Source organism: Myotis myotis, unplaced genomic scaffold, assembly GCF_014108235.1.
Source record: "Myotis myotis isolate mMyoMyo1 unplaced genomic scaffold, mMyoMyo1.p scaffold_m19_p_17, whole genome shotgun sequence".
Classification (NCBI taxonomy): Eukaryota; Metazoa; Chordata; class Mammalia; order Chiroptera; family Vespertilionidae; genus Myotis; species Myotis myotis.
The window spans coordinates 3291458-3316779 of record NW_023416321.1 but is presented as its reverse complement, the minus strand read 5'-3'; the positions used below and the strand labels follow the sequence as shown (position 1 = coordinate 3316779).

The 25322-nt window shown below is 62.4% G+C and overlaps 3 protein-coding genes and 1 long non-coding RNA gene across 7 annotated transcripts; 2 read left to right on the top strand and 2 right to left on the bottom strand.

The window, feature by feature from the left end:
- Window positions 1–19: 19 nt before the first annotated feature.
- USH1G (USH1 protein network component sans) lies at window positions 20–6373 on the bottom strand. Of its 2 annotated transcripts, XM_036342050.1 has the most exons (3): window positions 5728–6371; window positions 2430–3647; window positions 20–1615 (listed from the first exon to the last, which is right to left on the bottom strand). In XM_036342050.1, the coding sequence occupies exons 1-3, from the start codon at window positions 5889–5891 to the stop codon at window positions 1612–1614; spliced, it is 1386 nt and encodes a 461-aa protein (XP_036197943.1). In that variant the 5' UTR covers window positions 5892–6371; the 3' UTR covers window positions 20–1611. The 2 variants fall into 2 exon arrangements, with proteins under 2 accessions (XP_036197943.1, XP_036197944.1); XM_036342051.1 differs by lacking the exon at window positions 20–1615 and having other exon boundaries at window positions 2426–3647; window positions 5728–6373.
- Window positions 6374–7359: 986 nt separating this feature from the next.
- On the top strand, window positions 7360–15335 carry OTOP2 (otopetrin 2). Its single transcript, XM_036338788.1, has 6 exons — window positions 7360–7685; window positions 8230–8366; window positions 9518–9576; window positions 10031–10152; window positions 11749–12626; window positions 14206–15335. The coding sequence occupies exons 1-6, from the start codon at window positions 7373–7375 to the stop codon at window positions 14374–14376; spliced, it is 1680 nt and encodes a 559-aa protein (XP_036194681.1). The 5' UTR covers window positions 7360–7372; the 3' UTR covers window positions 14377–15335.
- Window positions 8186–15213, bottom strand: LOC118671098. Of its 3 annotated transcripts, XR_004972603.1 has the most exons (5): window positions 15173–15213; window positions 11299–11437; window positions 11003–11167; window positions 10062–10288; window positions 8186–9274 (listed from the first exon to the last, which is right to left on the bottom strand). It is a non-coding gene; the product is annotated as an uncharacterized LOC118671098 (long non-coding RNA). The 3 variants fall into 3 exon arrangements; XR_004972604.1 differs by having other exon boundaries at window positions 10055–10288; window positions 11003–11437; XR_004972602.1 differs by having other exon boundaries at window positions 11003–11437.
- Window positions 15336–15905: 570 nt separating the features above from the next.
- Window positions 15906–24820, top strand: OTOP3 (otopetrin 3). Its single transcript, XM_036341510.1, has 7 exons — window positions 15906–16079; window positions 19556–19972; window positions 20055–20191; window positions 20799–20857; window positions 21134–21252; window positions 22218–23032; window positions 24083–24820. The coding sequence occupies exons 1-7, from the start codon at window positions 16061–16063 to the stop codon at window positions 24251–24253; spliced, it is 1737 nt and encodes a 578-aa protein (XP_036197403.1). The 5' UTR covers window positions 15906–16060; the 3' UTR covers window positions 24254–24820.
- The last annotated feature ends 502 nt before the right edge of the window (window positions 24821–25322 follow it).

Genomic DNA, 25322 nt, shown 5'->3' with positions numbered 1-25322 from the left:
AAAGAGCAGGACACAGGCATGACGATGCTGCAGAACGTACTCTGCAAAGGTTATAATGAACCTGCAGGAGGGGCGCTATGCACAGGGTGGGAGTCACAGAGCTCGCCGCCCCCTCCCCCAGCACAGGAGAACAGGAGGGGCTGAGGCAGGGCACAGCCGGGAACAGGGGAAAGGGCAGCACCTGGGGCTCCGAGGAAATCTAGTCGGCACTTGGGGTGGCCCCAGGCTCAGGCCGAGAACAGGGAGGAGGACTGGGGTGGGCTCAGGGTGGCAGTGGCAGGCAGCACAGCCCTCCGGGTGGGACCCGACCACCTCCATCACACCCCAGCTCTGGGCATGGCCGGACAGGGCCCACACCCAAGACACCCAAAGGGAGGCCTGTGGCATTCTTTGGGGGTTCCACTTCCCTGCCCCAGCCAAGGAAGGGGTGCGGGGGGGGGGGCTGTGGCAGTGCTCCCAGCAGAAGCTGCTTCCAAGCTGAAGGTCGGGGATAGGGTCCATTGCATGGGGGTAGGCATGGGCTCACACATGTGGGTGGGCCCCTGAGCAACTCCCACATCTGTGACCTCCAAGAGCTCCGAGGACACCTGTCTGAGGACCCTCTGGGGTTGGCCTTTGTCCTACGAGCTCTCGTTTAGCCACTATTCACACAGAACAGGCCGCCGCCCAGCCGCTCCCAGGCCTTGAGGGAAATGCACCAACCAACCCCCAACACAAGCACACAGAGCCCTGGGGACCAGCAGCTGAGCTTATCCACCTCCTCAGGCTGCTCCAGTGTCCGCATGACGGCCTGCCCGCACTAGGCTGGGCACCCTGCCGTCCCGGCTCCACCTGCCTCGGGCCCGGGGCCATAATACTGCAGCCGGTTACTCTAGCACCTTGCATCTGTGGCCCTGACCCTCTGGGGTCCCTGGGGGGCCAGGCTACACAGCCAAGGAGAGGGGAGGTGGAGGAGGACAGGGTAGGGAGGGCAGAGTCAGGCTGGGCTCCACCCCAGGGTGAGCTGGGAAGGACACCAGTCACCCCCGCCCCATACACACACACACACACACACACACACACACACACACACGCACTCCAGCCTGGCACTCCAACTCCCCAGCATGGCCGGTGGGAGAAAGAGAGGGGGCTGGCTGTGCTAGGGGCAGGGGTGGGGACTGAGGTCAGGGCATTTGGCTGAAGAGTCGAGCCAGGACCTCCTCTCTGGAGTGTGAGGCAAGGCAGCCCAAACTCTTCTCTTCCCAGAAATGCAGGACATGAGCAAGTGTCCAGCCTGAGCAACGGGATCCCCGGAGGAGGGTTGGGAGGGACAGGGCCCCTGGGACAGGCTGCACCCACCCCTCACACACCCACTCCCACCCGCTCTCATGGGCACTAGTCTAGTCCCCGGGCCTCCTGCAAATCCACACGTCCTTTAGGGCCACTCCAATGGGGGTGGCTCAAGGGCTCCAGGACCCTTCTGGGCGCCTCCAGGCCATACCCTCTGCTTCCGAGTCCCTACCCCTGGGGAGGGGCCCGGGGCTGCAGGGCTGGCAAATGTGGAGACTTCGTGGCCCCACCGTGGGTTGTGGCAACTTGCAATTCACTTTGGTCTGGGGGAGAAGGCCCCTGTTATCTGTAGAGAAAGAGACAGAAACAGACCTCAGAGAAGAGCCTCTAGCCATCTGGACAACTTACCGTTGGGCAGGCTGATGGTCAGGAATGGGGACACTTGCCTAGGGGTGCCCACCCCACACCCCAAACTCTAAACCACACTGCCTCCCCACATCCACCGCTGCCCACACATGTAGGGTAAAGGCCAGAGACATGAAAAGGGCTTGTGGTTTGCCATGAGGGAGGGGTCACAGCTCGGCCAGTGTGACAGCAGCTTTGAGCTCCCCGTGGCTTCCCGAACGCAGGTGACAATGCTGCTCTTCCTGGGAGTCACCTAGTCCCCAGGCTTTAGAGTCACATAGACAGGGAGCCAGCCCAGCTCTGCCCCGAGCAGCAGCAGGCCCTCTGGGTGAGCTACCCAAACCCTCCGAGCCCCCACTTTCTCACTGGAAAGTGGGGGTGATCTAGCCCCGCACTGGGGAGCTGGGAGGATTAAATGAAAGAACAAGTGGAAGGAGCCGGGACTTGGAAGGGCTCCAAACATCCTGCTGCGATGACTGACCACCAGGTCTCGTCCAGGCTAAAACACCCACTCCCCCAAATTCTGATAAGCCTACAAACGAGGTGCACTTTACATTCGCTGTGATAAGAAAGCCTGGGTGAAAGTCTTCACCCACTGGCAGCCTCTTTTTCTGAAGGGGGGGTGGTTAAAGAAAATAAGTGGGGCCTCATGTGATGGATCGGGACTACCCCTCACTTCCGGGGAAAGCAGATCCCCTCCCCCTCCAACCCCTGTCTCCCCGCCCATTGCGGGGGGTGGGGGGGCAGGCACTCACAGCTCGGTGTCCTCCAGGGCCGGCGGGCGCTCCAGCGCCTGCCTCCGCCTCCGCACGGCCCCCAGGATCTTCTTGCGGGACCCCAGGGGGACGCTGATGCTGCGGAGGTCGAGGTCTGAGCACAGCATCAGGGCTTCCAGGTCGATCTTCTCCTGCCGCAGGAGGGAGGCGAAGTCCTCCATGTGCAGGGAGGCCAGGAAGGTCTCCAGCGGGCTCGTCTCGGGCTCCAGGTCCTCATCGAGGCCCAAGTCCAGCTCGTCCCAGGGCAGCTCCTCCCCGCAGCTGCGCTCCTGCAGGCTGTTGGCACTGCCCAGGCTGTCGTCGTCCAGGCTGGGGGAGCTCTGCAGCCGGCCCCGCGGCGTGCCCGCGCCGTCCAGCGCCGCGTCCTCCCGGCCCAGCCCCTGCAGCCCGCTGCTCAGGTAGTTCCTGCGGAACACCATGGTGCCCAGGCCCGGGCGGGTAAACAAGGAGTCGTGGCCGGAGTCGGTGCTGACCTCCGAGTGGGCAGGCTCGGCCGCCAGCGTGGCACGGGAGACGCTGTCCTCGTCCGAGAGGAACATGTCCCGGAGCGGGGAGCGCCCCCACTCCTTGGGGTTGGCGTAGTTGCCCTGGCGCACGAACATCACGTCGCTGCCCAGCTGCAGGCCCGAGAGCGAGCGCACGCTCTTGCGGCCGTCCTCGGAGACCTTGAAGGTGCCCTCGCCGCCGTGCTTGCGCCGCTCCAGCTTCCGCTGGATCTTGGTCTTGCCCCTGTTGGTGCCATGCAGGGTGGCCTGCGAGTAGGGCAGGTGGCTGCCCAGCGCCAGGTGCTGCAGCCGGCGGCTCAGGGTGCTGGACGTGAGGCTGGAGAAGCTGAGCGTGTCGGAGCGCTCGGCCAGCTCGCGCCGGTAGCGCCGCTCCATGCGCTCGTGGTGCTTGCGCTGCATCTTGGCGCACTCGCGGATGCGCCGCTCCGCCTCGCGGAAGGCCTTGTCCTTCAGCTTGCCCACCAGCTTGGGGTTGAGGCTGCTCTGCTTGGCCGCGATGGAGTCCAGGTAGCGCACGCACTCCATGTGGCCCTTCATGGCGGCCATGTCCAGCGGGGTGTGGTAGTCGTTGTCCAGGCACCAGATGTTGGCCCCGAAGGACACCAGGAAGGAGAGGCAGTGCAGGTGGCCATTGGAAGCGGCCAGGTGCAGGGGCGTGTTGCCCCAGATGTCACACTTGTCCGGGTCGCCCCTGCAGGGAGAACACGTGGGGAGGGGGGATGAGCCACCGCAGCTCAGGCGGGCCGTCGGCAGTGGCTGCGGGTGAGGGGAGCTCCCAGCCTCCCCCACGGTCACACCAACCCAGCCTGAGATCTCTCCTGATTCCACGAGATGTGCAGCCCTGGGCCGCTAGTCGGATGTAGACCCGGCCCCGGGTACGCAGGGGGTGGGGCGACAGAGAAGGCGGGGCCAGGGCGGGGCTTTCCCCAAGAGAACTGAGGGCTGGGAATCTCAGGGGATGAATAATTGATGCCCAGAGAGAAAGGGGTGAATTATTCATGGAGCCCAGTGGGGAGCTGGCCCAGAGAGGTGGTGGGCCAGGGCGAGTCTGGGTCTCTAGGCAGGCGTGGTGGTGAGCTTGGCTGCGTGTGCGGGGGTGATCGTAGGAGGGTGAGGGGTGGTGTGTGCTGGGCCCGAGCCCTGGGTGAGTGCGGGTGCGTGAGGGCGTGTGCCTGCGTGGCGTGGGCACAGCCATGTCTGCAGGGAGCAGGGCCAGGCCTGGCAAGCCCGAGTGTGAGAGCAGGTGTCGGGTCTTGGCCTGGGCCAGAAGGGGAGCGTGGGGGCAGCCAGGACTCGAGGGAGGAGGAGAGAAGTCTGCAACCGGGGCCCAGCGCCCTCTCCGCCCCGCTGCCCCATCTCTAGGAGCCCTGCGAGGCGGGCCTGCCCAGGGGACCCACCCAGCTCCTGCAGCACCCTCTACACCAGCAGGCCCCCCCCCCCCACACACACACACACGCAGGGCAGCCTCCCGCTGGCTCCTCCAACCTCTCCCCTCCCGCAGGACCCAGCCCAGTGCCTCTGCCTCAGGCTAATGAGGCCACAAGGCCACCCCTCAGGGCTGGAGAAAGAATCACCCCTTTGTCACTACCGCTCCCTGAGCAACCCCCTCCTCACTTCCCTTCCAAGTTGCCAAGTCCCGCAGGACCATGTGGGGAGGGGCTGCTCGGCATCTGGTATCCACACCTAGACCCCACCCTTGCCCTTTGTGGGAGTTGGCGGGGGTGAGTTCCCCTGAGGGAGGGGCAGGAGGGCAGGATCATGTGTGTCCTCTTGGGGTGGAGAGGGGCCAGTCAGCCTTTTGGAACGTGGTTCAGCTGCCTGGTTGTAAGGGCTGCCCCCCTCCCCCCCGCTGAGACCCAGGAACAGCTACCCAGGGAAGGCAGGGGGTTCCCCCACCCACCACCTATTCAGGCCACAGGCCGGCCCCTGGCCTCCACCAGGTGCCCAGGACCCTCCTAGGGCATCTCCTCCTCCTCCTTCTCTCTGTCCAGGCTGCCCTGGTGTCTGTCCGCCTCACCCTGACTTCTCTTTCTAAATCCGCTGGGGGCGGGGAGTTGTCCACAAAGCCCTTCAGCCCCAGGAGCCCCCTTCAGTCCCTGAACCCTGCATTCCTCAAGGCTACCCCCAAACCCTTCCCTGGCCCTGACGCCTGGGCTCTAAGCTCCCCCTCCCTAGGCCTAGAGAATTCCAAAGGGAGGGACGGGAGCCTTCCGTGGGGGAGGGGTGCAGCGGGAGTTGCGGGCTGGCTGAATCCAGTGACATTTGGTGCTGTGGGCAATGCCCACAAATCCCGGCAGGGAGCCAAGAGAAAGAGTGTGAGCCCAGCCTGGGGAGCAGGGGGACACTGCTGGGCGAGCCCTCAGATCCAGGCTGGGTGGGCAGCGGGCCCCCCTTCTTTTCTAGCCCCCCTCTGTCCCCTCTGAGGCCTCGGCACCTTCTCTCCCCTCTCACTGTGCCTCTCACACTTGCTGCAAGGTGCCGCCCACGCAGGAGACCTCTCCCACCTCCACCTCCCCCTGCAGCCCCTCCCACAAGCACGAACCCCCAAATCCTAGCCCTCCTCTCCTAGCCCCATATCCAGGTCACAAGTGTCACAGGCCTCGGCCAGAGTCCCCCTTCCTCCCACAACTGCCAGGCCCCAAGGTCCCACCCCAGGGTCCGTCCCTAGGGAAGGGGGTGGCTCAGAGGAGAGGGGCCTGGGGCCGAGAGGGGCTGGGGGCTGGGAGTGGACGCTCTGCCCCCTCCCCGGCGGGGCTGGGCTGGGCACTCACCCCCGGCTCACGATGAGGCGCAGCGACTCCAGGTTGCCGTGGTAAGCAGCCCAGAGCGTGGGGGTCATGCCATCCTCGTCGGGGGCGTTCAGCTCCTTCCGGGTGGCCTCCTTGAGGAGCTCCAGGTAGCCGTCCCGGGCCGCCCGGTGGTACTGGTCGTTCATGGCTCCCGACTTGGACGGGGCGGGCCAGCGGCTCGGGAAAAGGCCCCCCGCGGGGGAGGTTTTCGGGGTTAGGACCGAGGCATGGGGTAGGGGGAGGGGGCCGGGCAGGGGCCGGGGCCGCCAGCCCCGCTGCCGCAGACGGTGGGTGCGGAGCGCAGAGCCGCCGCTGCTCCGACATCTGAGCCGAGCACCGGCCGAGGGGGAGGATCTCCCGCGGCCCAGGGAGCCGCCCCGGGCTGCCCCTGGGTCCTAAACACCCTGGGCCCGAGAGCCCTGGGGTGACCGGGCGAGGCCCTCCCCTCTCCCCAAAATGTCCACCCCCGCTCCCTGCGCAGGGAGGACCTGTCCAGGGGCAGTCCCGGGTCTGGCCTCACTAGGGCCCGGGCGCGCGGCCCCCGGTGTCTCCGCGCATCCCGGGACCCGGCCGAGGGCCGGGCAGGGTGTCCGCGGCAGTCCCGCCCCCTGGGGCAGCGGGCGGGAGAGGGCTGTTAGTGCCAACCGCGGGACCCGCAGCGGGTAGAGCCCGCGGTCCCGTCCGCCGTCCGCTCCCGCGGGGTCAGCAGACTCTCCAGCAGGGGGCGCTGGAGACCCGCGCGGACTCCGCGCGCCGCGGGAGGACTTACAACCAAGCTCGACGAGGGCGCAGCCAGCGGAGCAGGGACAGGGTGGCAGGGGCAGGGGGGCAGGGGCAGGGGGGCAGGGGCAGGAGGGAGAGGGGACTTGGATCGCTGAGAGGGAGCCGGGGAAAGGGGCACGAGGGGCCAGAGTTGGGGCAGCAACAGAGGCGCACAAAGGTACAGGGCGCGCCGAGGGCGTTGCGGGGCCCCCAGGTCCTTGGGGCATCCACTGAACAGTTCTCAGGGTTCCGGGGCGCCAGGGCGTGGAGGGCCGGGGTGCCCTCTGGGTGCCGAGCCTGGCCCTCAGAGGTGACGGGGCGGCCGGGGTGGGGGTGGGGTGGGGCGCCTCTTAACGGGTAAACATAAATCTCCTTATCTGGCTCCCGCGCTCTTCCCTACATTCAGCTCGGAGGGAAGATGGATCATGTGCGTGGGACTGAGAGGTTTATGGAGCTGAGCTCCGTCCGCTGTAAATCACGCTGCCTTCCCCGCTATAAAGCGCGCGTCCAGCCCGGCGTGGGAGAGAGGCGCCGCTCGCCGCCCTCTGACCCCCAGCTCAGCGCGGGCTCCCGGCGCAGCCAGGTGGGTGCCCTGCCAGGGGCGCACGGACTGGGGAAGTGGGGACCTGGGACGGGGTCCAACGGCGCTGCCGCCGCTCGAGAGCCGCAGTCTCCGCTCTTCCCCATTCCCGGCGCTTCCTCTACCCCCCCTCCCACCTCCCCACCCCCCACCCCCGCCGGCAGCCCCCTCTAAGTCAGGAATTCCCCGGCCCCCAAATCCAGGGAGCCGCTGGGGGAACGAACCTGGGGTCCTGTTCGCTCCTCCCCGCAGTGACCCCGCCAACCTCCTGCAGTCGCCCCGGCCATGCCCGAGGAGCTGGCCGCCGGCCCCAGGGAAAGCCCGCGGGCGCCGCGGACGGGCCCCCGCGAGGTGTGGAAGAAGGGCGGCCGCCTGCTGTCGGTGCTGCTGGCCGTGAACGTGCTGCTCCTCGCCTGCACGCTCGTCAGCGGCGGCGCCTTCAACAAGGTGGCCGTGTACGACACCGACGTGTTCGCGCTGCTCACCACCATGATGCTGCTGGCCGCGCTCTGGATCGGCTTCTACCTGCTCCGCACCGCGCGCTGCGCCGACGCCGTGCCCTACCGGGACGCGCACGCGGGCCCCATCTGGCTCCGAGGTGCCGGGGACAGCGAAGGCGGAGGTGGGGTGGGCCAGGCAGGAAGCTGGAAGCTGGGGCTCTCCGAGGATTTGGGGAGTGAGTGCGTGGAGGGAGAGGGGTTAGACGTTCCCCTGGCAAGACTAGTTGTGGCTGAGGGAGGGTGGGCTGCAGGTGAGGGAGAAGAGGAAGGGAGAGGGTGCTGGAGGGGAGGTGAAGGGGAACCTCTTTGCCCTGTCTAAAGCTCAGAAAAGGGTGGTCCTGGGAGACCCTCTGATGGAGAGCAGAACACAGCTGACAGCTGCAGCCAAAAGAGCCCGTGGAGGGCCCTTCTCCCTGTCTATTTAGCTCCAAAGAGATGGGAGCTCAGTGGGCCATCCTTCCATCCACCCACTCATCTTTCAGCCCATCCATCCACCTAGCCATCCAGCCAGCCAACTGCTGTCAGACCCCATCCGCCCATCCATCCACCCAACCATCCAGCCAGCCATTCATCTAGTTACCTCTCCTCAGACCCATAAGCCTCCTCTCCCCCCTGTCTGATCCCCCACCCCCCCATTCCCAGGTGGGCTGGTGCTGTTTGGGATCTGCACCCTGGTCATGGATGTCTTCAAGACGGGCTACTACTCCAGTTTCTACGAGTGCCAGTCGGCCATCAAGATTCTGCACCCTCTCACCCAGGCTGTGTTTGTCGTCATCCAGGTGGGTGGGTGGATGGGTAGGAGGAGGGTCCTTGAGTGTGGTGGACAGGAACCAGCACCCAGAATGGGGTCAGGAGGGCTGAGCTCCACCCTTATTCTACCCTCAACAGTCAGGTAATGTGGGGATAGGACTGTAGAGGTCATGAGGCACTTGGTAGCACCGGATAATGAAGTCACATCCAAATGTGAGGGCCCACTTGGGGGGGCCCTGTGGTTTCACTTCAGCCTGAGCAGTGCCACCAGTTCGCACCTGAGAGGTGTGAGTCATGGCAGCCATCCTGTCTCCTAGAGCCTGGCCTGCCCTCCCTGGGTGCCCGTGGAGGGCATCAGTCTCAGCCCAGGGTCCCGCCATGGCCAGTTTGCCCTCAGCCCTGGCCCCTATACAGTATTGTGTATTTGTTCAGGAAATAGGATAGGCTGTACCTGGGGTTTTCCCTAGATGTTCAACTATATATACTTTCTTCATTGCACATATAACAGTTTGAACGATCTTCCTACCAAGCTGAGGCAGGACTGGCCCTCCCTGGGACCAGATCGGCCCAGCCCTGTAAGACCAGAATGACCACGTGTATGGTTCCTCCCCTGAACCATCATCCCCGGGGCCCGTTGTCCACAATTCAACACATTTCTGACTGGAATCCATGTCGTTTTAGTCTTTTACATGTTGTGGGTTTGAAGAATACTCAGGAGAAAGGAAAACACAGAGACCCCACACAGAAGGACTGGCTGGCAGCCAGAGGAGGGCGAGGCCTTGCAGGGCAACCCAGGATGAAGATGGGGCAGGGGGTGTTGCCAAAGCGAGTGAGAAGTCACCAGAGGGTCTTCCTACCTTGGACAAGACCCTGCCTGAGGCTGGCCTTGCTCCCAGGAATAAACAACCAGACACTCAAACTCTGCCAGGCCTCGACCCTGCAAAAAACAGACATGAGGACCAGAAAGTCTTCTAGGTGACCTTTTACAAATTATTAAAGAACAGAGCACTGTTTAATGTGAATTCTTCCTGGCCTCATTTCGTGGAGTTAAAATAAACTTGATAACTTAGTGTGAGGGCTTTAGAGGTAGAGAGAGCTTGCTGGGCGTGGACGTGGGCACTTGAGTTCAGCTGTATTTGCTCTGCAGAGTAATTGACCTCGCCACTCTCTCTCCACACAGACTTACTTCCTCTGGGTCTCTGCTAAGGACTGTGTTCACGTCCACCTGGATCTGACCCGGTGAGTGCCTGCCCAGCGCTCACGGCCCTGCGGCATGCCAGTGCTCACCTTGCGTGAGAGATGAAGGCTGCCAGCCTGGGCCTGGGGCCTCTTTCTGTCCCTTAGGCAGCCTGATTTCCATTCCCATCACCCCGTGCAGTGGTGTGTGTGTGTGTGTGTGTGTGTGTACGCACGGATGCGCACCTGCATGGCTTTGGTGGGATGGGCTGTGCAGTGCACTAAATGTTCTTTTTCCCAGGAGAGGGAGCAGGGTGGCCTGAGCCCCTGGGTACCCCCCCCGCCCCCCCCCGGCCCCCCAGCATCCCTGAATCCCCGCCAGGCCATTTCTTCCAAACTCCGCTTCCTGGTCACACAGGGGCCTGACTGCTTCCTTGTGTCTCACCGCCACCTCCCACTGGAGCTCCCAAGATGAGCCAAAGGCTCACTGGCCTCTTTGCTCTCCCTCCCCAAACAGGTGCGGCCTCATGTTCACACTCACCACCAACCTGGCCAACTGGATGGCGGCCGTGGTGGATGAATCCGTGCACCAGGCCCACTCCCACAGCAACGCCAGCCACGCCCGCCTGGCTGCCAACCGTGAGTGCCACGCCCGATGCCCCCTGGCCCTGTGACCCTGGGCCTCGGGCTGGGGGCTTTGTTGGCTTGCAGAGTGGATCTCTGCGCCCTCCCAGGAGAGCTACCTCCTGCTCCAGGCTCTGGCTCTGACGCTGACCTGTGGGCGTAGGTGACACGGGAGGACCCTTCTGACCCTGGAGCACACAGCCTTGGTCCCACTGTCCGGGTCCCCATTCCACTAAAGAAGGGGCTCGGGCTCCCAGAAGAAAGGGCAAGGGCGATGGGACTGGAGGGAGAGGAAGGGAGCAGTGTCTTGATGGCAGAAGCAGGGATCAGATGGAGAGCCCGGCAAGGAGAAGCTAGAAATACAGTGACGATGGCAATGGTGGCCGTCCACTGAGCTCTGCATGCCAGGTGCCAAGTGTGTGAAACCTCGTGGTACTTAACCCTCACAGCTCCCTGTGAGATGGGTAGCATCAATATTCCCATTTTCCAGGCAAAGAAACTAAGGCACAGCGAGGCTGTACAGCTTGCCCAAGGTCACAGAGCTTGGCATCCGGCAACTAGTGTTCAGATCCATCTTGGCTTTTAACCAAAATGCCATCCCGAGGAAAAATGGGGTACAGTCCCCCTGGTCCTTCCTACTTCTCTAGACTGCTCTAGGGCCCCCCACTAGTCAGGACCAGACTAGATGACTAAGTCCACCTGGACTTCGCCTGAAGACACAGGCACACCCCCAGTGTGGGAGAGTCCAGGAAGGGAAAGCTTGGGCCCAGCCTCGCCCCTCCCCCCTGCGAGACCCCCAGCCCAGCAAGACTGACAAAGGGCCACCTTTTACACACAGGGGTTCCTGAGGGTGGCAAAAACCAACCTGGGGAGGCAGCCAATGGAATGTGCTGGGGCTGCGGGGGCACAGAGAGGCACGCCGGCGAGGTACCAGCCCAGACCAGGCTCAGAGTCAGGTCATGTGCGTCAGCTCTGCCATCACAAGTCACTTTGCCTCCATGCGCCTCAGCTTCTCCATCTGCAAAACCAGCTTGCACAGTGCCAGGGACCGAAAGAGATGTTTGCCGAGGCCCAAGGCACCCTACACAGCAGGGGCTGGGTGCAGGACAAGGTCCCTTTCAGTGTGGTCCAGCCCAGGTGACCGGGGGCCAGGGCCCAGACCTAGGCCCAGCAGCTGGCTTTCCGGGCTGCGTCAGATGCTGGGGAGAGCTCAGAGGAAGCTGGAACTTTAGGGGTTTCCAAGAGGACCACCTTCTACAGGACCAGAACCTCGCCGACGTCAGGGAGCCAGGGGTCATTCCTGGGGGGACAGATGGACAGTGTTTTCCTGAAGGAATGGGGTGAAGTGGGCAGCTTTGCAGGTCAGTGTTCTGTTTTTTTAAATTGAGCGCTGGCTATTGTTTGCCGATGTGTCCCGCAGTCTCAGGCACACAGTAGGTGTTCAATAAACATGTGTGGGATGAATGAACATGCAAAGCCCAGAGTGGGCGTTTGGGCTACGGTAGTGAATGTGGCAGAGCGAGAGGTCACAGTCTAGGGGTGAGGCTCTTCAGATGGGGCCCCTCCAGGAAGAGGGGTGGGCGGTACAGCTCTGTGCCCGTCTCCCCACAGCAGAGCGCGTGGGCAGCCAGGCCGGAGGCGACTGCGCCTGCGCCACGACCGTCTGCCAGATCTTCGAGCGAGGCTACTTCTACCTGTACCCCTTCAACATCGAGTACAGCCTCTTCGCTTCCACCATGCTCTACGTCATGTGGAAGAACGTGGGCAGGCTGCTGGCCTCCTCCACCCACGGCCACGGCCACGGCCACACCCCATCCCGGGGCAGCCTCTTCCGGGAGACATTCTTTGTGGGCCCCGTCCTGGGCCTGATGCTCTTCCTGGTGGGGCTGGCCGTCTTCATCATCTATGAGGTCCAGGTGGGTAGGGACGGGGACCACACCCAGCAGGCCCTGGTCATCTACTACAGCTTCAACATCGCCTGCCTGGGGCTCATGACCTTGGTCAGCCTGAGCGGCTCGGTCATCTACCGTTTTGACCACCGGGCCATGGACCACCATAAGAACCCCACACGCACCCTGGACGTGGCCCTGCTGATGGGCGCCGCCCTGGGCCAGTATGCCATCTCCTATTACTCTATCGTCGCCGTGGTGGTGGGCGTGCCCAGGGACACGCTAGGGGCACTCAACCTCGCCCACGCACTGCTCATGATCGCCCAGCACACCTTCCAGAACGTGTTTATCATTGAGAGCCTCCACCGGGGCCCGCCAGGGGCTGAGCCCCACGACGCCCCTCCCAAGGAACCCTGCCTTACCTTCGCCAACCCGGACGCCCTCCACGCTTTGCCAACCTGCCCACCCACCCCCAGGTCGGTGAGCCCCGGCCTGGTGGGCCCTCAGGAAGCCACGGCCACCTTCCTGGCCCCCCGGGCCCACTGGAGACGCCGATGCCTGAAGGACATTTCTCTGTTTCTTCTGCTCTGCAACATCGTCGTGAGTACCTGGGGGTGGGGTGCAGGGGGTCTGGGGGTGGGCAGGAAGGAGGTTCTTTCAGGGTTAGTCACTTGGCCTCTCTGTCTTGGCCCCAGCCTACTCGAGAATCTATGTCTGTCTAGGGAAGGAGTAGGTTCCGAAAGGGTCAGGTGCAGCCGGGCAAACAGCATCTCAGCACCCAGAGGACGGAGTCCTAGCATTCCGGCAGCCAGGCAGCCACCACAGGAGCCGGAAGGGGTCCCAGGGAATGCTGGGGAGGGAGGGGAGAGGGGGTTGGGCCGAGGGGAGAGGGAGCTGTGAGAACTGATGTGGGGAGTGGGGGCCCTCACCCTCAGGTGGGAGGTGTGACTGCTCCTGGGAGCTCATGACCAGCCTGCTGCTTAGAATAACTGGGGCAGCGGCAGGAAGCAGCGGAGGGCAGTGTAAGTGCGAGCGGTCGATTAGCAGCGGCGGGCTGGCCCGGAAGGGGGGCGCCCACAACAGCACCCCCTCCCCAGTGATTCAGCAAAGCCCTGACTAAGAGAGACTCCACTGGACCCCAGCAGACTTCACCCAACACAAACATGCGCCGTGCATGGAAACTCTCCTCACAAGGGTGCACCCCACTAGAGGGGCACCCCTAATGTAGCTACCACCCCACCGCACAGACCTAATCCCAGGGGAAACCTCTGACACAGAAACACGCGCCATGTGAGTACTTCCCACACCTAGAGAAATTTCACTCGCTATGAATATGGTCCTTCCAGCTCTATCACCTTCAATAGAAAACAATACTCGTAATATAGAAACAGCCTTGATGTGGGTTTGTCAACGTAAAACATCTCCAGAGAGACTCCACCCCATGAAAAACACCAACCATCCATCCTAACGGGGGTGCGTTCTTAGTGAAGTCCCCACTGTACATATTGCCCTCCTGCAGGTAGTCTATAGAAAAAGAGGGCGGCACTCTCCCACCTACCAGTGGAATCTATCCTGAGTCGGCCCCAGCCCTGGCCCCGCCCTCACCTTCTGCTGGCCCCGCCCACTGGCTGGGCGTCACCTTGGGAAAGGCTGTTTTCCTCCAGGTATCTGAGCCTGGATCACCTCTGAGAGCAGCATTTTATAGGACAGAAACAGGTTGAGAAAAGGGCTGCGATGTGCCCAATGGCACAGCTAATTGGGAATGGGGGTGGGGAGGGTGGGGTGAGCCCACACCAGAACCTTCTGGCTGGATCCCGCCCCTCCTGCCTTGGCCCTGGCGGATTTGCCACACATCTCTCCAGCTCCTGATTTAGCCATTTCTAAATGTGTATCAAATTCTCACATCATCTAATGAAACCTCTTCTCCTCTCTCCATCCCGCAAGTGGGGCCTCCTATGGGGGAGCTGTGATCACAGGGCGAGTCCTATGGGGTGGGCAAGCCGAGTCCGGCACATTTCCTGAACTCCTTAGAGAGCACCAGTCCCTTCCAAGATGCGGGAGGTCCCCACTCAGCAACACCCAGCCCTTGCTGTCCACCCAACTGCAGGGCTGGGGCCCCCGGCGAACCCCACGGCTGTGGCCAGTCGGGCCGGGTCCTGACACACCGTCTCCCCCACAGCTGTGGATCATGCCCGCCTTCGGGGCCCGCCCTCACTTCAGCAACAAGGTGGAGGTGGACTTCTACGGCTACTCCCTCTGGGCCGCCATCGTCAACATCTGCCTGCCTTTCGGCATCTTCTACCGCATGCACGCGGTCTCCAGCCTGCTGGAGGTCTACGTGCTGGCCTGAGGCCGCCGCAGACACGCCCACCCAGAGACCCCCAGGAGTGAGCCCCAAGCTGGCACATGACCCCTCGTACCCCCGCTGGCCCCAGAGTGGAATTTTCACAAAAGCTATTTTTTCAGGATGTTTTTAAATTGCAATCGGGACATGCTCAGCCACCTGGCATGACCCTGGTGCATGGGGCTACGGGGCAGGGACACCTCTCCCTAAAGCGTTTCTAGAAGCAGGTAAGATCAGGAAGTGTCCCTGGCTTTGGCTCCGCCCCTAATCCCAGCCCTGTGACCTGGCCAGTGCTGCTGCCCGGAGCTGGGAACCAATAAACCTGCAGTTCGCGCCCTGTCCCCCACTTCTTGTGTCAGCCACCCCATATGACATGATCACAGGAGAGGATCTTGGGGGTCTGAGCTGGAGATTTTCAGGTCTTCAGCTTTTCAGTGGTTGAACCAAGTCTGAGTTACAAACCAAGTACAGACCATGACCTGGTGGCGGGACAGAGTCCCCAGCTGCCCCTTCTTCCCTGTGTCCTCAAGGGAACACATTTTGCACGTGTCCCGCAACACAGGAAAGGTGAGGAATACGGACCTCGTCCACCACCATTTTCCAAAGAACGAATCTAAGGCCCAGAGAGGTCAGGGGACTTGCCCAAGTCACACAGCCAAAGAGGGCCAGAGCCTGTGTACTAAGAATAATAATTTTCAAACAGCAGAGCATTCCCCCACAAGTAAACTATTTCAGGAACCCAAACCTCTAACATAGGCATGGATAGGGCTGTTCTGGTTTAACAGGAGTTGGGGATACAGACCTTCACCCCCTGGGCCTCCTCTTCCTCAGCACCCCACTCCCTGGGGGTCCCTGAGACTCCTCTACAAAAGGTAGAGAGATGGGCTCAGCAGGGAGAGGGACTGAGACCCAGGAGCTGGAAGAGGGGGAAGGACTGGTGGCCAACTGAGTCCGGTGGGGCCACAGGCTACAGTGGGACTGGGGCGGGGCTGGGTCGAGAGGGGGGTGGGCTGAGCGTGGGGGCAGCAGGACTGGATGCGGGGGACCCAGAGGAAAACGCCTGGCAGCAGAAGGAGGTGGGCGCGACTCAGGAGCCACCCGAGATGTGAAGAGGCCTGGAGGGGCAACTTCTCACCGTACCCGCCTCCTGCCCAGTCCGAATGGGGTCTCTTCGCTCCACCTTCCCCGCTGACTTGGGAGAGAGGGCTCTGAGACAGGGGGGTGACAAGGTTGCTGCGAGGCTGCAGCCGCCTGGGGCTGACCGGAAAAGGCGACCCCAGACCCAGGGGTTCCACCCCCTGCTTGGAAGCCAGAGGACAGTGTGACCTGAACCCCAGCAAAGACGAATCCTGCGACCAAAGGACATGCACCCCACCCCACCCCACCCCACCCCGGAGGCGGTTGCCGGCGGGTCCCCTGACCCTGAGCCCTCGCCGGCCCCGCCTCCGGCCCCGCCCGCCCGCCCGTCCAGCCGCCTCGCCATTGGCTGCTGTGTCGGGGCTGGAGCCCCTGGCGGGGTAATTAACGAAGGATTAATGACATCCCCAAAGTCAACAGAAAAATCGATGGGCCCGGGAGCCCGAGCGGCGGCTGCGCAGTCCCGCTGGGGAGGGCGTCGGGGGCGTCAGTCCGGGCCTCACCTGGAAGGACTGTGGGTGCTGCGGCCGCGGTCGGTGGTCAGCGGGCAGCGATGCCCGCCCAGACCTCAGGTAAGGCTCCCCTCCCCCGGCGGCGCCCGTGGGGCGGCGAGCGCCCTCGGATGTCGTGCGCGGCGTTCCGGGCAAGCCCACCTGGGCACTCAAACCTCCTCCTCCCCCGCCCCCTGGGGTTCAGACACCTGGGGCTGCAGGGACTGAGGCGGGAGGGCGGGGTGACTCGGGGGAGGCCAACCACTCGAGCACCGACCCCTCTCGGTCCCCAACCCCAACCCCGGCTCCGCGCCCCACCTCCTCTCCGCGGACGGGTGCGCACAGCCGAAAGGGGGCGCAGGAAGAAGGGAAAACCCGAAGGACGGCCAGAGAAAAGGGGGTGGGGGTTGGGGCTGCCTGGGCGCCCGGTCTGAGGAACAGGCGTAGCGGCTGCCCCAGCCCCGCAGCCCCCGAAAGGCTCGGAAAGAAATCCCGCAGCTCCCGGCCCGCGCTCAGCCGCCTCCTCCGGAGCCGTCGCTGCGCTCCAGGCGGGACGCCGCGCCCCGACGGCCGCGGCTTTCATCACCTGCCGACCGTGCCCCACAAACCAGTTACGCGGGCCCTCCCTGGGGCTGGCGTCTCGCCGAAGGGCGTGCCAGAGGGTGGCGGGTTCCTCCTTGTCGGTTCCGGGCGCCCTTGCCCTCTTCCCACGACCCCTTTGCGCGGACCGGTCGCCCTCTCCCTGGGCGGACAGAATCCGCCACTTTGAGGGCTCCCTCTAGCGGCTGTCGGAGGGTTGAACCCGGCGGGCGGAGGGCGAGGACGTAGTTGAGGACCCTGGAAGGAGTGGACCCCCGAACCTTGTCCTCCTGGGTCCCCTCTGCGCTTGCAGGCCACTGAAACTCACCAGTAATCCCGACCCTTCCAGTCGCCCCAGGATTTCGAAAGAACTGGAAGAAAATGCTCAAATCGCTAACACTGAGAGCTTGCTGTGTGCCAGACAGGGATCTGCATTCATTTGCATAAATTAAATCATTTAATTTTTATAAACCCCTGTGACCTAGGTATTATGCATTAATCCCTTCATTTATTCATTCAAGAAATCGTTACTGAACATCCACTAAACACCAGGTATAGTCCATAGTTGTATATCTGCTTTACAGATGGGGAAACCAAGGCACAGAGAGTCTAAGTAGCTTTTCCAAGATCACACCGGTAGGAGGTGTCAGAATCTGGGCTCTTAGTCCTCTGGCCTTGGGAAGATGGGGGAGACTCAGAAAGGTGAGGTGGAGCAGGGAGGGCTGGGAGAAAAGAGCAGGGAGGTGTGTCCCCAGGAGCGTCAGGCTTGCTCAACCTGGGCGGAGGAGACTTAGGAGGAAAGATAAAGATCGTCGGAAAAAATGTCTTTGTCTGGGCCAAGATGGAAAAAGTTTCATGGGAGGGGTCTCTCTCTGTCCATGACTCTAGTGCTGAAAGTTCCCTGAAAAATGCAGGAGTCGTCAGCAAACACTGGTTGAACGCCATGCGGTGCCAAGTTTGGGGGGGGGGGGGTGTCTGGCTTAAGCAGGAGCTGGTCTCTGCCTGGAGGAGCTCCTGGTCTTGAGGGGAGCCAGCCACACCCACAGCAATGCCACCCACTCTTGGGCAGAGAGAGAAGGCTTCCCAGGAGAGGCCCCGAAGGTGGGTGGAGAGGATGGGTGAGAGCCACGTGGAGGGAAGCAGGGGAGGCACCGTGGGCTCCGGGAGCGATGGGGGGGGGGCAGGAGACCCCATGAGAAATGCGGCTCCCTCTGGCTGGGCCTGGAGGAACGTGGGGGGCAGGTGTGGGCAGTGTGACGAGGGGGCTGGACAGGGAGAGGGCAGACGTGGAGCGAGGGTGACCAGAGGACTAGGTAAGGGGGAGAAAATCCTATAGAACCTTTAAAATTGCTCTTAGATCCTTCTTGACCTCAACCACTACCCACCTTTGATTATTCTCTTTGCCCCGGAAGAGAAGAGCAGAGGTATAACTATCAAGCAGGTTGTACATGGGAGAATGGGGCCACTTAGAGCCAAATGAGATGAGGGTGTTCTGGTGGTCAGAGTGGGAGAGTCTGAAGCTTCTGAAGCTCCAAGTTCAAAGGGACAGACAGAGCAAAGCACAGCCAATGACAGAGCGTGCGAGAGGTGAGGCTCCAGAAACAAGCCTGGGGCTCGGCGGGGGCACCAAGAGCGGGCACCTAAGCCAGTTTTGGCGGAAAGGGGGTTCAGGGGAGGCCGCTTACAGGAGGTGGGGCTCTTCTGAGTCCTGAAGGACAGGCTGCAGTCAGCTACAAAGCGAGAAGCGGGCATTATGAGCAAAGGGTGGGGGTGGGCAGACAGGGAGGTGAGCAAAGGTAGGGCATTCTGGGAACAATAGCAGGATGGCACAGCCCATGGGCCAGGGAGTCCGAGGGCAGTGCTGGAGATGGAAGTTGGGGCCAGACCAGGAAGCGGCAGCAGCTACCCTGCCGCAAGCTCTCTGCGCTACAAGCTCACACGACACACACTCTGCCTCGTTTTGTTGTGAGAGGGCACGCTAGGTAGCGTGGACTGTATGTGAAGGCAACACGTGGCCTTGGCAGGCTCACAGTAGGGAAGAGGCCTGGTGGACAGGGAGACCAGTCCAGGAGCAAGGGTAGGGGCCTGGGCTAGGGCAGTGGTTGAGGTCAAGAAAGATCTAAGAGCAATTCATGGGCTGGAATGGATAGGCTTGGGGCCTGAGAGGAGAACTGGTGAGGGGAGAGTGGGGTTGGAGAGGCCATCATTTCATATACACTCATATCTATATATATAAAAGCCTAATATGCAAAGTGTCCCCTCCGGAATTTGACCAACCGGGAGTTCAATCACTCACTATGATGTGCGCTGACCACCAGGGGGCGGCGGGGAACAAAGGGAGGCCCTGACCGGCAGCCAGTAGGGACCCTACCTGTGCATGAATTTTGTGCACGAGGCCTCTAGTCTAGTGTATCCATAATAGAGTACTGTTTCCAACCACAACATTCTTTCCCACCAAGCCCACACTTGGCCTCAAGAGCCCTCTCAACACAACACTCTAGGAAACCATTACCTACGAATCAGAGTCCGAGCAAGAGAGGACACCTACTCGCTCTGTCACTCTGGAGTGAACTTCCTCCCAAGAAGTCAGCGGAGCTTGAGCTGCCTTTTGATGGCAAAAACGTCACAGCCCTGGAGACTGCCTGGGGGCCAGGCACCGTGCAGGTCCCCCTGGCTTCCTAGACAGACAGTGTTACTCCATCTCAGGATCAGATGCTGAGTCAGGCAGGGGGGACGGGGGCGGGGGAGGGGGTCCTCAAGCCCGTGGAAATCGTCTGTGTTAATGTGGAGCACAGAGGGTTCCATAGCCCCTGGTCTGTTTGGACCTCCAGGGTCCTGGAAGGCAGCTGCTGTTATTTCCAACGTTCTGACCAGAGAGGTTGCTTAATTTGGCTTACATCACACAGTAGTTAGGGGCAGGGATGGAACTGAACCCAGGACAGCCCGGCAGCCAACCAGGACCCTTTCTCCTTCCCCAGCGCCTGCTGAGGCTGCACCAGTGGCCTCCACAGGAGCACAGGAGACCGAAGCGGCCCTGGCCAAAGAGAACCTAGTGGACATGGAGGCCGAGGAGACAGTGGTCCCCGCCTCGCCGGGCCAGCAGTCCTGGCTGGTGCGGCATTTCTCGCTGTTGCTGCGGCGGGACCGGCAGGCCCAGAAGGCCGGGCAGCTCTTCTCGGGGCTGCTGGCCCTCAACGTGGTGTTCCTGGGCGGCGCCTTCATCTGCAGCATGATTTTCAACAACGTGGCCGTCACGCTGGGCGACGTGTGGATCCTGCTGGCCGTGCTGAAGGCGCTGTCCCTGCTCTGGCTCCTCTGCTACGTGGCCGGCACCACCCGCCGGCCGCACGCTGTGCTCTACCGGGACCCTCACGCGGGACCCGTGTGGGTGCGGGGTGAGTATGGGGGCGCTGGGTAGATGGAGGGGGGGGGGCGGGTCCGTTCCAGGGAGGTGCCAATGGCCGCTGGTCCAGCCAGGCTCCCTGCTGCTCTTTGGCAACTGCACCATCTGCCTCAACGTCTTCCGCGTGGGCTACGACGTGAGCCACATCCACTGCAAGTCGCAGCTGGAGCTCCTCTTCCCTGCCTTGGACATCATCTTCACGGGCCTCCAGGTAACGGCCCGCCCGCCCCCAGGCGCCGGGCACTCTCCCTGCCCAGGCCGCGCGCACATCCCAACCGATGCCTGGAAACAGCCTCCCGGGCAAATCCCCACGTGGCCTAGAGTATGTACACACGCCACGGCCCCCCGTTAACGCCTGCCTGCGTGTGCCCCCTCCACGCACACCTATATAGACTGCACTAACACACCGTGTCCCTGAGCGCAGACACCGGCAGATCCATCCGCTGTGCTACTTGCACGTACCTAAACCACGGCCTAAACCACGGCCCGCCCTTAATGATGAATACGCGCTCCCCCCTGACTCCCTGTGCTGCGCCAGGCACTGTGTTTCCTTTGCACGATCTCTTTATTTCCCCAATAAGCAGGCATTCCCCTGAGAGGTAGGCGTTTTAGTTCCCTCCCAGAGCTGAGGAGACGGAGGCTCAGAGACATCTGGCCACTGGCCCAAAGCCACACAGCAAGGAGACACTGGAGCCAGGATCCCAACCCAGGTTTCCTCACTGTGTCTCCCACTGAAAATACACACAAGCAGCTGGGGCACACCCCTGGCCCCACCCCCACCGCCCCTGCCGCTGGGCTCAAGGCCCTGTCTCTTTCAGACCTGGGTCCTCTGGAAACACTGTAAAGACTGTATTCAGGTCCAGACCAACTTCACTAGGTAAGAGGGGGTGCCTTCTCTCCCTCCAGCAACTCCTGGGGCTCCCCGTCCCCAGCTAGTGCATGCTCCCCCCAGCTTCCCGGACAGGGTGGCCCTGGGCTGCCGGTTGGTCTGGGAGTGGCCCCAGGTGCCCGCTAGGACTGCGTCTGCTAAAGGCCCAGAGCAAACGGGATCTGGCTTTGGGGGAGAGGGGCCACCCCAGATGCAGCGGCGGTGAGGGCTAGGCACCCCAGGAGCCGGCCAGGCTGTGTGGGCAGAGTGTGGCATCTCCCCCAGGTGTGGCCTGATGCTGACCCTGGCCACAAACCTGCTGATGTGGGTCTTGGCCGTCACCAATGACTCCTTGCACCGTGAGATCGAGGCGGAGCTCAATGCCCTCATGAAAAAGTTCTCAGGTACGAAGAGACCATGCCCCACCCCCACCACTGAATGGTTCATGTGTGCTCGCGCACACTCGCACCCCCACTCCCTCCGTCTGGCGAGGCTCAGTGAGTCTGTAGAGTTTCAAGCAAACTCCAGAGGCTGGACCATGACTAAACAGAACGCAGACGTTTGCCAGTGGTACCCGTCCTGCCCCCTCTGTGCCTGCCCCATCGGGTGCTGGCACCCCGCACCCCTACTCCAGGCTCCCAGCTAGCTGTCAGCAAGCTGGCCACTAATCCTGGCTGAGCTACGCACTGATAAGGTCAGGTAAGCACCCCACCCCTGGTGTTTGCATTTTACTTGCAACAAACTAAAAAGCCATGATTCCTGGACGTATCAGAAGGGCCGGCAAATTTCTGGGGAGAAAGAACCCCCCACACTGCTCCATGTGCCCAATCCCCACCTGTACGGTCTGCCCCTTAGAGGCTGTGTCCCATAAGCCTGCGTGGGCACATCTCTATCTGGGGGTTCAGCCACACCTGTGTGTATACCTCCCTCCCCCCGAGGGCATCGCCATCCTGACCTGTGTACAGCCAGGCCTTCCCAGCACACACGTGCATTTACACACCTGCCGCCTAAGTCACGGACGCCTGCGCAGTGCTCACGCTTTCCCCCCGCAGACGTTTCTCAGAGGGGCTGTGCAGAGAGAAGTTTTTGCAAGTACCACCATAGATTATTATTAAAAATTCAAACATAGAGATGGGTAGAACAAGATATAGCCATCACCCAGGCATCACATGCTTCACAGAAGCTTGACACATGAAGCCTGGAATCCTTCGGTAAAGGAATGGCCTTCCTGTAACTTGTGATTTCTGAGTGTGCTCTCTGGGCCTCAGTTTCCACACCTGTGAAATGGGTGGCTTACTCCAGGGGATGAAAGGGACTGATCTGTGCAGCTGGTTTCCTCAGAGCCAGGCCCGCCTGCCCCCTCCCCCAGGCAACGACACCAACACCTGCCTGTGCCTCAACGTCACGGTGTGCGAGGTCTTCCGGAAAGGCTACCTGATGCTCTACCCCTTCAGCACCGAGTACTGCCTCATCTGCTGCGCCGTGCTCTTCGTCATGTGGAAGAACGTGGGCCGCCGCCTGGCCCCCCACGCGAGCGCCCACCCGGGCGCCCCGTCCTTCCACCTGCACGGGGCCATCTTTGGGCCGCTGCTGGGCCTGCTGGCCCTGGTGGCCGGCGTGTGCGTCTTCGTGATCTTCCAGATTGAAGCAAGCGGCCCCTCCATCGCCCGCCAGTACTTCACCCTCTACTACGCCTTCTACGCAGCGGTGCTCCCCAGCATGAGCCTGGCCTGCCTGGCGGGCACGGCCATCCACGGGCTGGAGGAGCGAGAGCTGGACACGCTCAAGAACCCCACCCGCAGCGTGGACGTGGTGCTGCTCATGGGGGCCGCCCTGGGCCAGATGGGCATCTCCTACTTCTCCATCGTGGCCATCGTGGCCACGCGCCCCCACGAGCTGCTCAACCGCCTCATCCTGGCCTACTCGGTCCTGCTCATCCTGCAGCACATCGCCCAGAACCTCTTCATCATCGAGGGCCTGCACCGGCGCCCGCTCTGGGAGGCGGCTCCCGGGGGCCTGGCGGAGAAGCCGGAGGCCGAGCCCCACCGCAGGGGCTCCCTGCTGGAGCTGGGCCAGGACCTGCGGCGGGCCTCGCGGGCCTACATCCACTCCTACAGCCACCTCAACTGGAAGCGGCGGGCGCTCAAGGAGATCTCGCTCTTCCTCATCCTCTGCAATATCACAGTGAGTGGTACCCGGGAGGCCTAGGGGCGGAGCTGGCCCAGAGATCCTCATTCAGGAAGGGCTGGTTCAAGGCGCACCCATTGCACACTGACTGTCCCAAGGGTGATTGGCTTGTCCCTTTGATTGTCAAGGACACATGCCGCTTTCCAACCGGCTCTATGACACGTGAGAGCAGAGAGTGGCCCCCAGCTCCCTGCAGGGTCCCTGGCACAAATGAGCGTGCCACGGGCACAGCCAAGTGCACTTCATACAGCTCCCTGTCCAGCTGGGGAGACACCAGGAAAACAATTAGGGAATTGCCAAATAATGAACTGTCCGCTGAATTCAGTCCAAGGAAGAGATCAGAAAGTGCCCGGTTCTCTAGAGAGCTCCTGGTAGGTGTTGAGGATGGTTGCTCCGTCCCATGTCCCCGTCCCCAGGCAATAGCTCAGCATCTCGTGGTTCGTCACAGTCACCATGCAGCAGGCACCACTGCTGCCCTGGTTCACAGACGAGGAACCTGAGGCTTGGGTCGTTTGCCCTGCCGAGGTCCTGCCGCCTAAGTGGCAGTGATGGGCAACTCAGGGCTGTTTGAGCTCCTGTTGGTAAGGACAGCGCCGGAAACACACCTCCGGCCAGCAGTGCTGACACCCCTGGTCCAGGCAGACAACAGGCCTGACTTGGCCCTACAGAGCAGTCGGGCCTCCAGGCAGGACGTGTGGGCCCGAGTGGCCAAGGAGGCTTCCTGGAAGTCTGACCTGGGCCTGGAGAAATGGGTCAGAGGCAGAGCCAGGGTCGAGGGGCAGAGACCAGCTGAAGGATGAAGCAGGAGAAGAAGGTGGTTGAAATCAAGGCACAGGGGTACCAGCTGGGCAGAGCAGGTTGTACCACGGGGGGTGGCACTGGGGGTCTCGTGACCCATCGGAGTTCGGCTGAGGTGTGAGGGGTCAGGAGGGACAGGGCTGCTCTGAAGGCCAAGGGTGAGGAGGTGCTGCAGGAGCTGTGGCGCCGGGCCTGCCTCCCCTGAGCCCAGTGCCCCCTCCCCTCCTCTCCCCTCCCCTCCCCTCCCAGCTGTGGATGATGCCTGCCTTCGGCATACACCCCGAGTTCGAGAACGGACTGGAGAAGGATTTCTATGGCTACCGCACGTGGTTCACCATCGTCAACTTCGGCCTGCCGCTGGGCGTCTTCTACCGCATGCACTCTGTGGGGGGGCTGGTGGAGGTCTACCTGGGGGCCTGAGGCTGCCCAAGGAACCCACCCCTGGCAGAACCCCAAAAGGCCAAGGCTGGGAGAATGTAGCCCGGAGTCTGAGCAGAGGCCCCATTCCCAGGGGCACTTGGTGCAGCCGGGGCTCCCCCAAAGCCTCCTTTTCCCCAGAGCCTCGCTCAGGGGAGTACGGGGGGGGGGGGGGGCAGAGTGTGGGTTACTGTTCACAGCCCAAGACCAAGGGCAAAGCCTGGATGCTTCTGATGCCCGCACTGAGGACAGGGTGCATACCTGCCCCTGCTCACTCCTCCCCACCCCACCCCCACTCCCGCCCCCAGGAAGCCCACAGCTACTCCGGGAGGGCCAGCCCTAAATGACTGAGTCTGGGGAGCTTGGGGAGGGGCGCCCCTACCCAGCCAGGCTCTGGGGTCTGCGTCCTGCTGGAGGAAGGGCGTGAGGTCCAAGCGCTGCCAGGGCACCCTGGGAGCAGACAGCTCGGCAGGCAGCTGCCCTTCCACCTAATGAGCTCACTAATTAGCTGCCAGGCAGGGCTCAACAGCCCTCTCCCGCTGCCATAAACTCTGCTTGCTTGATTGATTACGTTCGGGCTGCGTGGCATTTGTTCCCAGGGACAGGCTGCCACCCGGGTATGGTGGGAAGGGACTGTCCTGGACAGGGCTGTGGGGCTGGACAGTCTTGTTTCGGGGCCAGCAGAGGTCGAAACCAGGTCTTGTCTGATCCATGGGAGGAGGTGGAGAGAGAGGGGCCAGGGCTCTCAATGCCCCCACCCCCCACCCACGCTAAGCACACTCTCTCTGACACTGAGCCCCAGGTGACTTCCGGAGCTGGCTCCCTACAGGGCCGTGGCCGTGGCTGCGCGTCCCCAGGCCTGCTGGTCCTCTGAGCCATCAGGAAGAAAGGGCGGAGGTGACAGCCCATCCATCTCCCTGAGCCCAGTGCAAACACCAACCGACCAGGCCCAGGGCGAGGCGGGTGAGGCCCAGAGAGGGTGGCCCCAGGCCCCTCCCCGTGAAGCTGAGCCCTGGCAAGCACAGGGCCAAGGCCCCAGGACACCCCCACCCCCTTTCAGTGGCTGCCTGGG